This window comes from Notolabrus celidotus, chromosome 22, assembly GCF_009762535.1.
Source record: "Notolabrus celidotus isolate fNotCel1 chromosome 22, fNotCel1.pri, whole genome shotgun sequence".
Classification (NCBI taxonomy): Eukaryota; Metazoa; Chordata; class Actinopteri; order Labriformes; family Labridae; genus Notolabrus; species Notolabrus celidotus.
This window is the reverse complement of record NC_048293.1, coordinates 7,270,923-7,286,058: the sequence shown is the minus strand read 5'-3', so window position 1 is coordinate 7,286,058 and position 15,136 is coordinate 7,270,923. Positions and strand designations below refer to the sequence as shown.

The following is a 15,136-nucleotide window of genomic DNA, read 5'->3' as shown; positions in this document are numbered from 1 at the left end:
TACAGGTGTGATTAATGTTTCCACACAAATAAAATCTTTATCTGCTTTAGTTATATAGTCAAACGTATCACTCACTGAGAGACTTTGCCATTGAACATGTGAAAAAAAGCTGTACAGCAGCGTACAGCTAATCACTTAGTAAAACCTAGCCCCTGCCAGTGATTACAGACATTAAAAATAAGTGTATAATAAAGTCATTGTTCTTGTTTATGGTCTTGTTGCTTTTTTTACATCATAAAAAGAAATGGATGTTAATTTCCAGATGTTTCAGATAGTTTCAGCTAAAAATTCCTAACAGGAGCTCTATGTCTAAAACAACTTCAAACAAATCAACTCAAAGTGATTGACAATAATTAGCTGCAAAAATTCTGCCAAATTGTTTTTTTATTTGAAATATGTTACTGGTAGTGTTATCCTTTTGTGTCTGAAATGTCTTGAAAAGCGCATCATCCTGAACATCACAGAAATAATCTCAGACAAGCCACCAATGACACTATGTGGATTTTTGCTAAATTATTAATGGATACTCTTAAAGAGTTCAATAAGTCAATTGGGAAAAATCACCAGCAAAACATATGACAAAGATCTGTCTGCAGAATAAAGACATGAGATAATCTACAGGAATAATTCAACCACAGCAGGCACGATAATGCAAAAATAAACTTTAAACTAATCAACAGTGTTGATGCATTTTGTCTTTAATGTTCATATACCCCATGTTATATAAAGTTTATACATACCTAGTATAACACCTGATAAACCTGTGTGTATCTGCATGGTGCAACTGACTAAATACATATAACTTGAGCCTATGAAGGGCAACCATGGTTAATTCACAATCCATCATGTCTCATCTTCATCTTATCCATGCAAAACAAATAGCTCCATAGCCCTGCTTGTTTTTTTGTGTGTTTTGATTTTTACCTGACGCTTATTGAGGCTTATCTGTAGTTTGCATCTTGTGGTCCAAGGAAATGCCAGTGTGGGCTTGTGTGATTTTCTTTTTTGTCTTCAGATCATGTGCATCATACTGACGTAACATAGCAGTATCTCTTACATCTCTAAACATCCTGTGGTAAAATATGTTTCAATCTGGTCATTGTAGGTCTGCCCAGGCTGGAAAAAACATCACATCTTGTTTCAGGTATCACGTATCAGTGAGCTGGGTCACTCATAAACTGCAATTCTAACCTTTTTCAACACAACTCTTAAGCTATATCCATCAAAGCTCCCGTGAGGAACTCTCAGTTTGTGTCAATTTTGGCGCCCCCAGTGGACAAAGACATTTTGCTTATCTTGTCCTCTACTGTACATGCATGTAGTGTCTTCTGACACTCCTCACAGGAGCTTTAATGAATATTTCAAATAACCCTTTGATATTAACCCACTTAGTTAGGCTGAAAATGAATTCCTTCTACTACACTGGTACAATATAAGGTTACCAGCCTCGCACTCTTTTGAACTTTAAAGTTTACTTATGACGTGGATCTTGAAAGACCACAACTCTGACTAAAACTTATTGTGCATGACAACGGTCACCATCAAAGAGACGAGACACAAATGGTTTCAGTAACAGTGTTGAGATGAGACAATCACAGCTTGAGATCCAGCAACCAGAGTCATGCAGGAGGTATGCAGCAGAAGCTGTGAAATATTAAGTGACCTGAGTCACAGAGAACAGCTCAAATGCCACACACAGATAAGCACACGCAAATGCACACACATGCCACTTATTTGCAACTCTTGGACTTGTTAAATGGAACAGATCTTGCAGCCAGACACTTGGGTCACTGGTGAAATTAATAAAAAGTTCAAGATTTGTTCTCTAATTGTGAGGGTCCCAGAGTTCCAAATAACTTACACGAGTAGTAATACAAATGTAGAGATACGTTACAAAATAAACTTTGTGCAGTTTGGTATAAACAACTGTAAATGTTTACTTGAAGGATGAATAATAACAGAAGGGAGTGCCACAGGGCGTCCTTTTGGGTCTCTTTCTTTTTTACCCCCAAAGGTTCATAATATATCAAAACGTATCTTTGGTAAATGTCTATGAGTTTAAAAACTACAATTTTGAAATCTTTAACAACTTTAACATTTGGGCTGTTGTATCAGACATTAATAGAAACCCAAAATTATATTGTGGTCCAGTCTCAATTTTCAAACATTTAAAAGAAAAACAATTGTATTTCTTTGTGTCAAACAAGTGTTGAATAAAACTGGAACTTCTAGAATTAAATTCATTGTTTCAAGCTCTATGGTTTCAAAGCGCTCTCGGACGAGTGGCTCAATAAATTTAAAATAAAAGAATTTCTCTACCTCCACATGCACAATGGGAAAAAAACCACAGCTCCACTAGCACAGTGGTTTCCTGCGAGAGTCTCTGAAATTTTTACAGTGTAATGAGAAACAACCTTTGTGTAAGTATTTAATCTTTTTCACCTATTAAGAACCTAAGACCTTTTCACACAGATCTCAGGAGAAAGTACTGTTATAAAAAGGTAGACCATCAGATGATTTTTCTTACATGACCACAAAAATGTAAACGTATATAGAGAGAGGCTGTTGAGGTGTAAGTGACACTGATGACTTAATTTTCTCCTTTCTTTTTATCATTAACAACTATAAAGGGCCTCATTAACACACATGATTGCCTCTGTAGATTTCTGAATGAATAATTTAATGTCCTCACATTAGCTTAAACAAAGGGAAAAAATATTAAGACATCATTTAAGGGAGAAAAAAAAAGAAACTCTGGGGAACTTAATACTTTTATGTTTATAGTTTAAGTTGTTAAAAAATAAGCACCAACTATTTGAAGGAAAAACTTTTTAATAAACTACAAAGGCATCTGTTTTAAATTTGATTTTTTTAGACATTTTTGAGTGCTGTTTTTGCTGCAAATATTGAAATTTATTACGTTTTAATACACTGTTAATGCCTCTCTAATTCTCTTCAGACTGACTGTCTACATCTGTAGCTACATGGGTCCTTTTCTTTAGTGTACCACGACGTTACATTGTAAAGAGTAGTTTACAGTCTGGATCCCTGCATTTACATGCAGATCAAACCGTTTAGCATCTGGGCCCCCCTCGGCTGTTATTCAAAGTCAAATTACAAAGTTCACATCATGAGAAAGAAAATAGTGCGCGCGATGAGCTCTCTTTATTTAAAGTGGAGGAGGAGGGAAGGGGGGTTATCCAAGGTGTTTGAGACAGATGAGGGAGGTGGAGGGAGGAGAGGAGGGAGGGAGGGAGGGAGGAGGCGGCAGGGAGGGTAAATTGGGCGGACGCATAAAAACTGCAAGGGGCCATAGATGCTGGATCATTTGGAAAGTCTGTTCACCCTGCGCACCAGTCGCCCTTACGAGCTGAACCAGAGACGGATAGGAAACCCCGCAGCAAAGCGCGAGAGCCGGCCTTCGCTCCGAACCCGTCTCGGCTGGTCCGTTCAGAGGTGTCGCTAAAGGATTAATGAGCCAGAAAGGCACCCAGCTTCTCCTCTAAGGCTCATTTCGGCGTTTTTCGACTTTACGCCTGGACTGCCTTACATCTTCCCTTTCTTATTCACTTCACTTGAGGATACCTGTACCTCTACTGATGGTAAGCGCTCATCTGCTCACAGATTCACAGTAAAAAGGAGACCCAGCGGGGCTGCTTTAGGAAAAGGAACCTGTTGAGTCAGACAGCAGGAATCACAGTGACAGCTTGTGACTTTGAGTTTTGTTCTTGGGTGTTTTTGCGCGGACTTCAGAGAAAGTTTAAGTAGCATTCCACGCAGAAATGCGCACAAACACATAGCCTACATTTAAAATCGTACCATCTAGATAAGTGACATAGAAGCGCAGATAAAGTTGAAAAGGGGCATTTGGGGACGAATGAAAGCGAATCGATCCAGTTGGAGCTCGTAACAGCCTTTGTGCCGGAGAGCACTGACAAACCTACATTATGAGGTAATTCACAAACAGCGTGTCCAATTTCTCCACGTTTCTCTTTCTTAAACACGGTGTAATATTTTCATATGTCGACCCGTTATATTCTCCTGGAGTTTGGCACATATTTTGACCTATTAAACACCTGTATCTGCTTCGTGCCATCCTGCTGCGCGTAATTTGGAAGATGGAGAAGACTGGTCCGAATTTATGCAAGTGACTCTTTCCTGAAGCTTTTTTTTATTGTTCATAATCTCAAAATGTATTGTAACATTTTAAAACACAATGATTAATGCGTAATTGATCAATAACCACGTATGTCAAAGACTGCAAAAAAGTTGAGTGCAAACAAATTACAGAGGGTTTAAAGTCAGGAACTGCCGATCGAAATCGGAATATCAAGGCTCTTTGTTTTCATCTTATTTTTCACAGCACCTGCTTGGTAACGAAAGTTCCGGGATGAAATCGTGTCATGTAATTCAGTAACATAAACGCCGCAGCAGAGAAAACATTTTGCGGCCTGCAGGCGCATGGCGTCTTTGGCACACTCTTTAACTTTCAACTCAAGTTTCGCTTCCATCATGCGGAGGAAACACTCGCCAACTTTTGTGCATTTCTTATTTAATTCTATTATTATTTTGTCGATTTTTTTCCTCAACCACTTGAGTCTCGAAAATTGTGTTTCAAATGACTTTGATCTGTTCAGGAAATATTTGAGAGTTTTGTTGATGCTACCGAACAGTCATTACTCTGACTTCTAACATTTCCAACATCCAACACTTATAAAAATCAGCTGGGATAAATTCACTGTGAGTTCTGGAGTAATGCAAAACATGATGAAATCTTAAGATGAGTTTCCAACTAACTCATCTTCGTGTCTTTGAGAATATAAAACAGCTAACAAAAGCATTAATGATCTCACTGACTGTGAATGTTCTCACTGCTGAGCTGCTCACTGGGAGCAAATAAAACTCCAAACCTGCACTGCTCCACAACAACACACTTTACAAGTCCCTGTTTTATTTCTGTCAACACAAATGAGGATATTGCATGTTATTGGGAACACATGCTGAAAGTAAAGCTAAGGCGATGATTCAACATCCTTTCAGCTCTGTTAAAAGCCCCTTGTGATCAGAAAGTAAACAGGCCATCAATGTTACTTTTTAAACCTTTTTAGTACTTTCTTATTGTAGATTATTAAAGTAGCAATTTGTTTAATGAATACAAACTGGGAATCTTACTTGTTACCACCAGAAGAGAACAATTAATCCTGCAATCCCCATGACTATTAAAGGCTTGATAAAAGATAAAACCAGGCCAGAGGTTTGGCTGTTCTCTTGGTAACCTGTTGCCCTCCTTCCACCCTCCCTCTCTCTCTATCCCCCTCTCTCTTCTTCCAGTTTTCCCTCCCACCATCACTGTCAAATTCCTCAGGAAACACATCTGAAGAGCCATGTGCATAGTCTGATCACATTATCTCTGGTCAGAGAGAGAGAGAGAGAGGCCAAGGGGGATCGAGCAAAGCCAAGGGCAGTTGACTGCTCTGGCCTAATTGCAGCCTGGTCTGCGTTTGTTGTTCCAAAAGACTGTTGGTCAGTTCACATGTCTTTGGAGAGAGAGGCTTCTTCTTTAAATATTGAACAAGCTGGGAGTTCTCTTTTACTTTAAGAAGTATTTATTATTTCAAAATGATGTGAAAATCAATGAAAAATTGAATGAGGTTTGGTCTGAATTGAAATATTCCTCTGTTTTTACGCAAGCTGGTGAAAACAGGCTGAAAAAAATGAACTTTTCCCAGAGCTGAAAGTTCCTCCCCGTCTGCCTTACATCTTCTTTCATCATCATCGCACCACTTTGAGTGTCTGTCTGTTTTAGCCCGCAGCTTTGTCGGTGGCTGGTTACAGTTACAAGATGTTCTGTATGGTCAGTGTTTTTGAGTGCTATGAATCCCTGTAATCATGGGAGAGGCCCTCGCTGTACAATGAACGTTTGTTGCAAGAGATGTGCACTCACACACACACAAAAACACACGTTATCCCCCCCACCCCATGGGTAATAGAGCTGATCATGTTCTGAACCCTCCTCTCTCTCTCTCTGCCACTTTTCTCACGCACATGCAAGCAGTGGCACACACTTCTACATGCAAACATGCGTATGCATGCACACAATTTATCTCATGCATGCACACGTTGCATATCACCCTTCACACACACACACGCACACACACACACACACACACACACACACACACACACACACACACACATTGAATCTAGTGTCATGACCGAGAGGGGGGTCAGTCATAGGTCAAAGTCTAATGCTGTTAGCAAAAAGATCCTCGATTGCATGTACAGTGAGCCATGTAGGGCCGAGATAATCACACAGATACAGACCCAGACATGCTCACACACACCCCCCCCCCCCCCCCCCCCCCCCCCCCCCCCACACACACACACACACACACACAACACATAGAAAATGTTCCTGTTAATGTGCATCCTTGTTGTGTAGTAATGCTTGGGTGTTCTCCAGTGGAACAGGCTCCAAATGATGACCGAAGACCCATTTGTCTCTGGAGAAAGGAGTAAAAATGTCTGCTCTGTGGTGCTGTTGTTGCGGTTAAAAAATCAGTAACTTTATTAGAGTGATTCAACAACATTAAGCACTTTTAAATGACGTGTTGCAGAAGTGCTGTGCTTGTTAAACTAAGCAAAGAAGAAAAAGTGCTGCAACCAAGAGAAATTCTTTTAACATTCAGGGCTTTCTATTGGAGGAAATGCTTCAAAAACTTTCAGAATTTAATCAAATTATTCAGCTGGAACATTTTCCTAGAAAAAGATCATTCCAAAATTTGATTACATCGAGATTAAGAGCCAAAAAGTCTCTTTTCTACACCAGTGGAGGATGAATGCCTCTCCTACTGATGACAGTGATGTCAAAGAGCAGGAGGCCTGTCATCAGCGTCACTACAACCTGTGTGATCCCTCAAGTGGGGAGTGTTACCAAGAGATGAGGCCCATTTGAGTTGGATGTATTGGTTCCTTGTGTAAGGAGGGATGAGGGTGACTGAGTTCACTTTGGAGACGGATCCTGTAAGCAAACAGCCCTCTTGTTTTGGATATGGATTTCACCAGTCCTGATCAAAGAGGCGTTATCAGCTCTTTGGTCTGAACATGAGAGGAAAGTTGCAGAGTTTTTTTTTTTGGTGTTGGAGATATCTCTCTTGGAAGGATCTGCCAGTATTTGAAAGTAGCTGCTTCTTAACCATATTTCTTGTACATGTAATTCATGAGGTGTCTTTTCTGTCGTAGGACATCAGGGATCTGTTTTCTGTGTTGTGGTGCATACCTCCTTACATTCCAGTTACAGTAAATAGCTAGCTTAGCCCATGAGCCCAAATGATAAGCCTTAAAAGAGACACCAGGTCTCTCTTTCACCCCGCACACACGTTACCATTCTTTAGGTAAATAACATGTAACAGTCTCAGTTTTTAATTCCTCTGTGTGTTTATCTTTATCTTTCAGGAACAGGGTCACTCCAACGTTCTCCTGCAGCCACCCAACACCACCTAATATTTCCTGGAAGAACGTGTCCATCACCCGCTCTCAACAAACATGGACTGTTTTCCCATGCTTTATTTTCTGTCGGTAAGTAAGTGGACCGTGCCGATTTAATTTGTAGCATGTGATGCACTGCAGCATCTCCCACTTTTTTTCCCTCTTCCTCTCTGCCCATTGAGTCACTGATTTATGTGGCATCCACCAGACTTGAACTGAAAGTCCCCATGGGGTGTTGGGCAAGGCACTTTGTGTGAGGAGGAGACTGTTGGGGACTGTGGCTTCTTATCAAGAGAAGAATTTGCTCTGACCCCGGGGCAGTCTCTTTTATTTGTCTATTCGTAGTGGCGGAGGGAGGAGACGAGGGGCAGAGGAGTAGTGATGAGGACTGGCTCTCAGATTCCATTCAAGAAAGTTTGGTTTTTATACCAGATGTTTATGCTTGGAGGATGTCGCCAAAGATAAACTTAAAGTGGTCTATCTGATGGAGGACTGCTTCACTGTAAACAAGGCAGCCTACACTACAAGCACCACGTCTTCAGTTAGTGGGAACAGTTAGGAAAAGGATGTAAATGTTTGAAGACATGTAGGAATGGATGAATCTTTAGTTAGTTCATAAAATGCAGGTCTTTCTGTCCCCTTGTCGTCTTCCCCTCTTCTTTTTTTCAGTCCTCTCCTAATCCTTTATCTCCCTGTACCATCTGCTGCTCCCCTCAGAGACATCATGATTCCTGGTAATCGAATGCTGATGGTCATTTTAATATGCCAAGTCCTGCTGGGAGAGAGCAACCATGCTAGTCTGATACCTGAAGAAGGGAAGAAGAAAGTACCGGGCCTGCAGGGTCGTTCGGCCGCTCAGAGCCATGAACTGCTGCGGGACTTCGAGGCCACGCTGCTGCACATGTTCGGCCTCAAGAGGCGGCCGCGGCCCAGCCGCTCGGCCACTGTGCCACGCTATCTGCTGGACCTCTACCGACTACAGTCGGGGGAGGCTGAAGACGTCGGAGTGCATGACATCGCGTTTGAGTATCCGGAGAGGTCAGCCAGCAGGGCCAACACTGTGAGGGGCTTCCACCATGAAGGTAAGAGAAACATAGAGGGCAAAAGCATCATTATGTAAAAGGGTGAAACTAGAAACACAAAAAAATTAGTAGGAAAGTCTTTCCATCAGCAGGAGGAGGGTACCGAAACATTACACTGAACTCATAAGTCATAGCGGTCATGTATGCCAACTATTTTGGTAGTAATATATTTCATTAGCATGGGCGAGGACTGCTGAGTATTCAGGGTGTGAAAACATTTCCTACAACCCTTGAAACATGATTGTAAGGCAGCTCCACCCATCTCACCATAACCAAGGAATCCAAGGATGTGGTCACCAAACACTGTCTGCAGAGGGGCTTAAAAATTTCTGCTAGACAAGCTCTCAAGAGCCTCATTTGACAGAACTCTGCATGTTTGGTTAGCAGCTGAAGGAAAGCATACCTCCACATTACTGACTTCAACTTCTCACCCCACCCAGCAGAGCATGACTCTAAAGAGCCAGGCCTTGGCCTGAAATCGAAGAGTGCTCCTCTTTCTCATGTCTCCAGTTTATATGGAGGGCTCTTTGAGAAGGACCTTCCTCAACATACAATTATCTTTAATGCTACTCTGCAGGCTTCTAAATAAAGCCCCTACTGCCAACAATGTGGGTGCTGAGAGCAGACGCTGCAGCTCTCTGAGGAGATGGAAAAACAGTCTCAGAAGCTAGTGCGATAGAAAGATTGGAATGCCACAGGGTTTTCCATTTAATGTAATATGGGTCTGCTATGTTTTAGCTGCAAATTCTGTAAGAAAAAGAGAACTTCTAGGTTGGTAGATCTGTTGAATGTGTGCTGAAAGAAGCAAGATAGACTGAAACCTGCTGGTTAAATGCATGAAAACAATCTTTGGCACAGACAGAGATGATGCACCAGATTTAGCAAGGACAGAGGCGATCTTGCCAGAAAACAGGGGAGCTTTAGGGCTACAGAACACATCCAGCCTTAGGGGGAGGAGTGAGGAAGAAGGGATGAGTCAGCCTTAATGGGGATTGTCAAATACACTGCTAGCAGTAGCATACAGAAATGTGCATTTAAGAGCAAAGTAGCAAGGCTAGCCAGGTAGCAAAGCACTGCAACTAAAGCAAATCGTATGTGCACAAATGTGTTTGTGCATGGATTTCTGCTGCTCTCTTCAGGCATTAACCCTCCGTCTGCTTTGCTGAACTATGTTAATAATACGTTCTGAGGACTTTTGAGTGGGAGTGCTTTGCTTTCATGGAAGCACCATTGTGCAATAGTGTGATTCAGCTGTCTGATTGGGCCTCAACACAGTGAGGTGCTTCACTCTTTAGCAGATGGTCAGTTAGGTGAAACAACACATTTACCTCATAGTCATTCATTTTTAATTCATCAAGAGAAATGGTTTATTTACAGGCTTCTTGTGACAGATGACATCACTGTTTTTCAGAAATGTTATACCAAATTGTGAATTAAACCACAAAGTTGACATCAAAGTGTGCATGTGTGTGTGCAAATTTAAGTTTTGTACAAGCTTTGTCAAAAGTTTGAACTCATTTCATCCCAAAGCAAGCCCTCCTTTCCCGTTGGCCTCGGATGAATGCGATTCTACTGTATCGTCTGACTCCGTAATGATTATTCATGATGAAAATGATAAACGTCTTAAGTGAACAAACTGCAGAGCCAATCAAAAACACAGCAGGTTTTAATAATGAGAACCACCTGGGTAAGATTAGGGCCTGGGTGTGAAATAACAGGGGTGGATTGAGCAGGAAAATAGTAGACACAACATTCCTTTCCCCAACAATGGTGATCTTGCCAGAAATCTGCAGACTGAGCGTGGAACAGGGAGCCTCCACTGTGTTTATACTGTAGCTGTGGTACGTTAATCACCACCCTCCTTGTAATGCGTGTTTCAGCAAAGTGCTCAGGGAAAGGCATTGAGAGAAGAGCTGGATAATCCTTAAAAAGAGATAAGGAAGCATGGACACCGTTTATTTATATTACCTGAATACTTAAGAAGCCTTAAAACTCAGCATTTACATAATTTTGTTTCAATTAGACAGTGTGAGGTCAGTGCTCTGTTGCAGGTACGCAACATTTTCAAGCCTGAAGAGCATAGAAACAATACATTTATCGTAGATAACAGATCAGAATGTTTACATGCACCTTTAACTCATGCTACAGTTTTAGCTCGATTACTGAGGGACATTCTTCTGGTTGACAATCAACAAACAAGTCAGCACAAGGCAGACAACCTTTGCAGCTGTGTATCTTTGCTAGGCACGATACAATAGCTTTGTCTTGTTTACTGCCCTTCTTCTTGAGGTTTTGTGTACTACCTGGCCTCCTTCTATGCATTTACACTTTTCGACTTCCGGGTCAAAGCCTGGTATGCAAACTGTGGACAGTGGTAGATTGCTCGGCTAGTTTGGGCTGATTGAGGTGTATACATGCAAGAGAAAATAGATAAATATGTTTGTCCAGCTTTGAGAAATTTTACTTGGTACAATTTCAGTCGGGTTAACTTGTTCACATGTATTTTTAAAGTCCAGTTCCAAACTGACACAATAAATCCATTTTTTAATATCATGCTAATGTAATTAATTTTTTGTGTTAAAAATATCTACATTAAGTAGAAAGTAGTGGGTTACTTTCCAACATTGTACCGGCTGATATAACAAGATCTTAATATTGAGGAACTTTGAAACAAATCATCTGACACTACTCTATTTTCTCACTTTCAGAGCACATGGAGAGAGTGCATGAGCGAGATGATGGAGGAGCTGCACCCCTTCGCTTCCTGTTTAACCTCACCACCATTCCAGAGGATGAGCTGCTGTCATCAGCCGAGCTGAGGCTTTACCGTCATCAGATCGACGAGGCCATCACCGAAAACCTCAGAGATGACCAGGGGCTTCACCGGATAAACGTGTATGAGGTGCTGAAGCCCCCACGGCCCGGGCAGCTAATCACCCAGCTGTTGGATACGCGGCTGGTGCGACACAACGCATCACGCTGGGAGAGCTTCGACGTAAGCCCTGCCGTGTTGCGCTGGACTCGTGAGCGCCTCCCGAATTACGGGCTGGCGGTTGAGGTCCTGCACCTCAACAAGACTCCACAGCACCAGGGTCGACATGTCCGCATCAGCCGCTCGCTCCACCAGGAGCCTGGCGAGGACTGGGAGCAGCTGCGTCCCCTCCTGGTTACCTTCGGCCATGATGGTAAGGGTCACCCGCTGACCCGCCGGACCAAGCGTAGCCCCAAACAGCGGGGTCGCAAGCGCAACCGCAGCTGCCGGCGCCACGCACTGTATGTGGACTTCAGTGATGTAGGCTGGAATGACTGGATAGTGGCTCCCCCTGGCTACCAAGCCTATTACTGCCACGGAGAATGTCCCTTTCCTCTGGCAGATCATCTGAACTCAACCAACCACGCTATTGTTCAGACATTGGTGAACTCTGTGAACAACAACATTCCTAAGGCCTGCTGCGTGCCGACAGAGCTCAGCGCCATCTCCATGCTCTACCTGGACGAACATGACAAGGTGGTCCTAAAAAACTACCAGGAAATGGTGGTGGAGGGCTGCGGCTGCCGCTAACACACAGACTGAAAAGAACTCGGACTGGCGACTTGAAAAAAAGCTACATAGACACTAAAACAAAGCAGAAGGTCTTTTACTACCAAAAATGTTCACTTGGACCCTTATTTATAACTTTTATGTTGAGGTGTATGTTTGTCTCACTTTTTTTGTTCTTTTGACAATATGATCATATATTTTGACAAAATATATATATTTATATCTACATATTAAAAATAAATTGAGTTCTTATTTTAAACATAAAAAGCTGTACAACTTTTCATAATGTACATTAGATTGTATAAGGTTTTTTTTATTGAGAAATAGTAAAAACGATCTAAAAAGTAAAGTTTATTTACTGGTAATATTTATTCTTCGTTTATTTTTTCATTGGATTTACAATTTGAGAAAAAAACTATGACTTTTGAACACAAACACATTCAAACAGATCACACGATGCACCCTCTATGTATTGAAGAAAATAAGAGCACTGTTAGGATCAACAATATCGTAATTCTTTCTTACAAAGGTAAAAGAAGGATGGTTGAAAGAATCAAAAATGTAAATTTATTTTAATCAACCATTTTACTTTTAAATAAAACTAATCATTTTAATGAAGCCCTCAAACACAATCCATGTAACCATCATGTTGGGACGTTAAAACATTATGTCGGGCAGAATTGTTTTGTTTATTGAAATATGAATTTGGAATCAAATTCGTAAAAAAGTCAGTCTGGTCCGAGGGGCTTTAAATTTGGTTGTTTTTATTTTTAGGGTTTTTTTGGTATAAAATGGATGAAAGCAGAGAAATCTCTTTGATCCTTTATGATTTACAAAACACGTTTTAGAAGGCATTCAACTGACTGAGTGATTTAGATCAAAGAAAGTAAAATAATGGTAATTATCACCATGCTCCTGTTCTGCATTTTCTACATCTTCATTTTATTTCCAAAGACAGAAGCTGTTAAAGAAATGTAATGCCTTTGAAAGCGAGCAGGCCTTTAGGTTAGGGCATTATTGTTCTCAAATTTCACTTTTATGTCAATTAGGCTAACATGTGGTGGTTGGACACTCACTAATCCAATTGCAGCCGGGGCGGCTTGTTGAGCCTGACTGTGGGAGAGTGATTCTATTGTTCCTGACGTCCCCACATTGGGGGCATGATTGTGGTCGATGCGTCCTGCCCTGCTACGAGGCGGCTGAGTCCTCAGAAGAATCAAAGGTTAGACGCTCTGTCTCCTGCCTTTGTCTTCGATGGCTCATGCCGTCAGAGCAAAGACGCCTGTCTCCAACCTGTGCCCCATCACACAATAGGCTTCTACATCACTTATTTACAAGCTGACGGCTGTCCTAAATTATATGATAATGTTTGGAGAGAGGGACCCCTTTGAACTGCCGGGGGGATGGCGGCTGTGCATTGTTTCATTGATACACAGAGTGCGCTGTTCATCAACAGGTACATATATATCATACTGCTTACATACAATTATAAAGCTAAGGGAATAATCACTGAATGAGGGATTTTTTTTTTACAACTCCTTTAAAATTGCTAAAAATTAACTCTCAACTTCAATTAATCAGTGACAATTCCTCAAAAGAGATTTATAAAACTACTTTTTTCCACTCTAAATGTTTCATTGCTAGTTTTTTGTGGCATATGACAAAGCTACATATTTGGGTGTTCTCTCTTAGCAACAATCAGGTTTTTAACTGGAGCATGAGCAGGCCCTTAGGCCCTCTGAGGGCCGCTGGGCTTCTCTTTGATGCCTGCATATCAGCGTCAAAAGGAGGGAAAAGATGAAGAAGAATTTCATTTTGAAGTGGCTGAGGGCAGAGGAGAAGGGGCTGAGGGTAGGAAGTATATATAGGTGTGTGTTCAGAGGAGGAGGGAGTCTTTTAGAAGCTTGACAGTGCAATTACAACATTTCAACTGATTTTCTACCCCTGAAGAGGAGAATGCTACCAGCCATCAATTTCTTGCCTGCTCCATATTCCACTTACCAACACAGATAGAGGACACAGGTTTCTCAAAAGGACTGGAAAAAGGTTGTTTATATAAACTTAGCAGTCAGCTAGCCTTTTTGTTAACCAGCTTACAAGCCTCATGTCTGGACTTAAAGGTGCGTCTATGTGTTTGTGTTTGTGTGTGTGTGTGTGTGTGTGTGTGTGTGTGTGTGTGTGTGTGTGCGTGGAGGCGGAGGAACTTAATCCTTCAGCAGCATCACACCTCAAGTCCTGAACCCTTCACTACGAGTTCTCCGCCACATGATTGTGAAGAACTTCAGGAAACAGACAGATAAATGTGAGTGTGTGTGAGTAAGTGTGTGTGAAGGGAGTTAAAGACGGAGGGGAGGGGGTTGGGGTCAATTACAGAATGAGTCCTTAAAAACAGATTGAGGGCTTTGTCATTCCTATGTGACGTGCCACTCAGTCTCCTGTAAGTGCTCGTTCTCACGCAATTACAGGTGAGTCATTACGCAGTGGGTCTATTGACACTGAAGGACTAATTGACCGGGTGAAGTCTTCAAAAAGCTTTTTATTTGGACGTTCCTCCATAAAAGCTGAGTGTTTATAGACAGCGAACCTCCCTACAGGAACAAAGGAAGATGATCCTCGCTTTGCATCGCCCTGTTTGAGTGGGCGCACTCCATACCTCTACTTCAAACCTTTCTTTTCTTCAGTTCACAGATGTTACGGATCTGCATGTGTGTGTGTCTCCATGAATGGGCTCCTAAGTCATGTGACACAAAAACACTTCAAAAATAAACTTTACCCATGAATAGAAGATTTTTGTGTCTTACTTTTTTACATTTGTAAATCTATGAGCAGGGTAAGAGCTTGGTGTTTCTGGTGTATTAAGCAGAACTATCTTTTACACCCTTCTTAAACTTTATCAGAGACTTGAAAGAGGAATCAAATAGAGAGGGAAATAAAAGATATGTAGTGCTGTGTTGTTGGTTTAAATGTCCTGGTCCTGGGGTAAGTGAACACAACTATTTAAGACCTGAAGGGAGAGGCACTGTAA

At 41.6% G+C, this 15,136-nt stretch overlaps 1 protein-coding gene across 1 annotated transcript; it reads left to right on the top strand.

Moving 5' to 3' along the window:
• Positions 1 to 3,323: 3,323 nt before the first annotated feature.
• Positions 3,324 to 14,896, top strand: bmp4 (bone morphogenetic protein 4). The gene is made up of 4 exons (XM_034674283.1): positions 3,324 to 3,602; positions 7,456 to 7,578; positions 8,206 to 8,570; positions 11,279 to 14,896. The coding sequence occupies exons 3-4, from the start codon at positions 8,213 to 8,215 to the stop codon at positions 12,130 to 12,132; spliced, it is 1,212 nt and encodes a 403-aa protein (XP_034530174.1). The 5' UTR covers positions 3,324 to 3,602; positions 7,456 to 7,578; positions 8,206 to 8,212; the 3' UTR covers positions 12,133 to 14,896.
• Positions 14,897 to 15,136: the final 240 nt, after the last annotated feature.